General features: G+C 54.2%; 1 protein-coding gene across 1 annotated transcript in view; it reads left to right on the forward strand.

The window, feature by feature from the left end:
* LOC119594812 (alpha-amylase-like) overlaps window positions 1–240 on the forward strand; it is a 15,786-nt gene that overhangs the window by 9,812 nt on the left and 5,734 nt on the right. Inside the window, exon 12 of the mRNA XM_037943903.1 lies at window positions 21–183. Coding sequence (XP_037799831.1) covers window positions 21–183 — 163 coding nt within the window. The remainder of the gene's footprint in view (window positions 1–20; window positions 184–240) is intronic.

The raw sequence follows: 240 nt of genomic DNA on the forward strand, positions 1-240 counted from the left end.
AGTGTATCTACACACCTTAGACTGTGCCCACTACCCTCCCTCCCGGCCTGTACGAAGACCTCATAACATGCAAGGTCGTCCCCGTGGCAGAAAACGGGTTCGTGGACATAACGCTGAGCGAGAGCAACCCTCTGCTGGCACTGTGTGTTGGGTGCCAGTGCCTCCTTTCGGCCGATTCGCAAGGTGTGTGGGTTGGAATGGTTACGGTTGCCAGTTGTGGTTGTTTTTGTCCTTTTTTGT

The sequence above is a fragment of the Penaeus monodon genome, chromosome 34 (assembly GCF_015228065.2).
Source record: "Penaeus monodon isolate SGIC_2016 chromosome 34, NSTDA_Pmon_1, whole genome shotgun sequence".
Lineage (NCBI taxonomy): Eukaryota > Metazoa > Arthropoda > Malacostraca > Decapoda > Penaeidae > Penaeus > Penaeus monodon.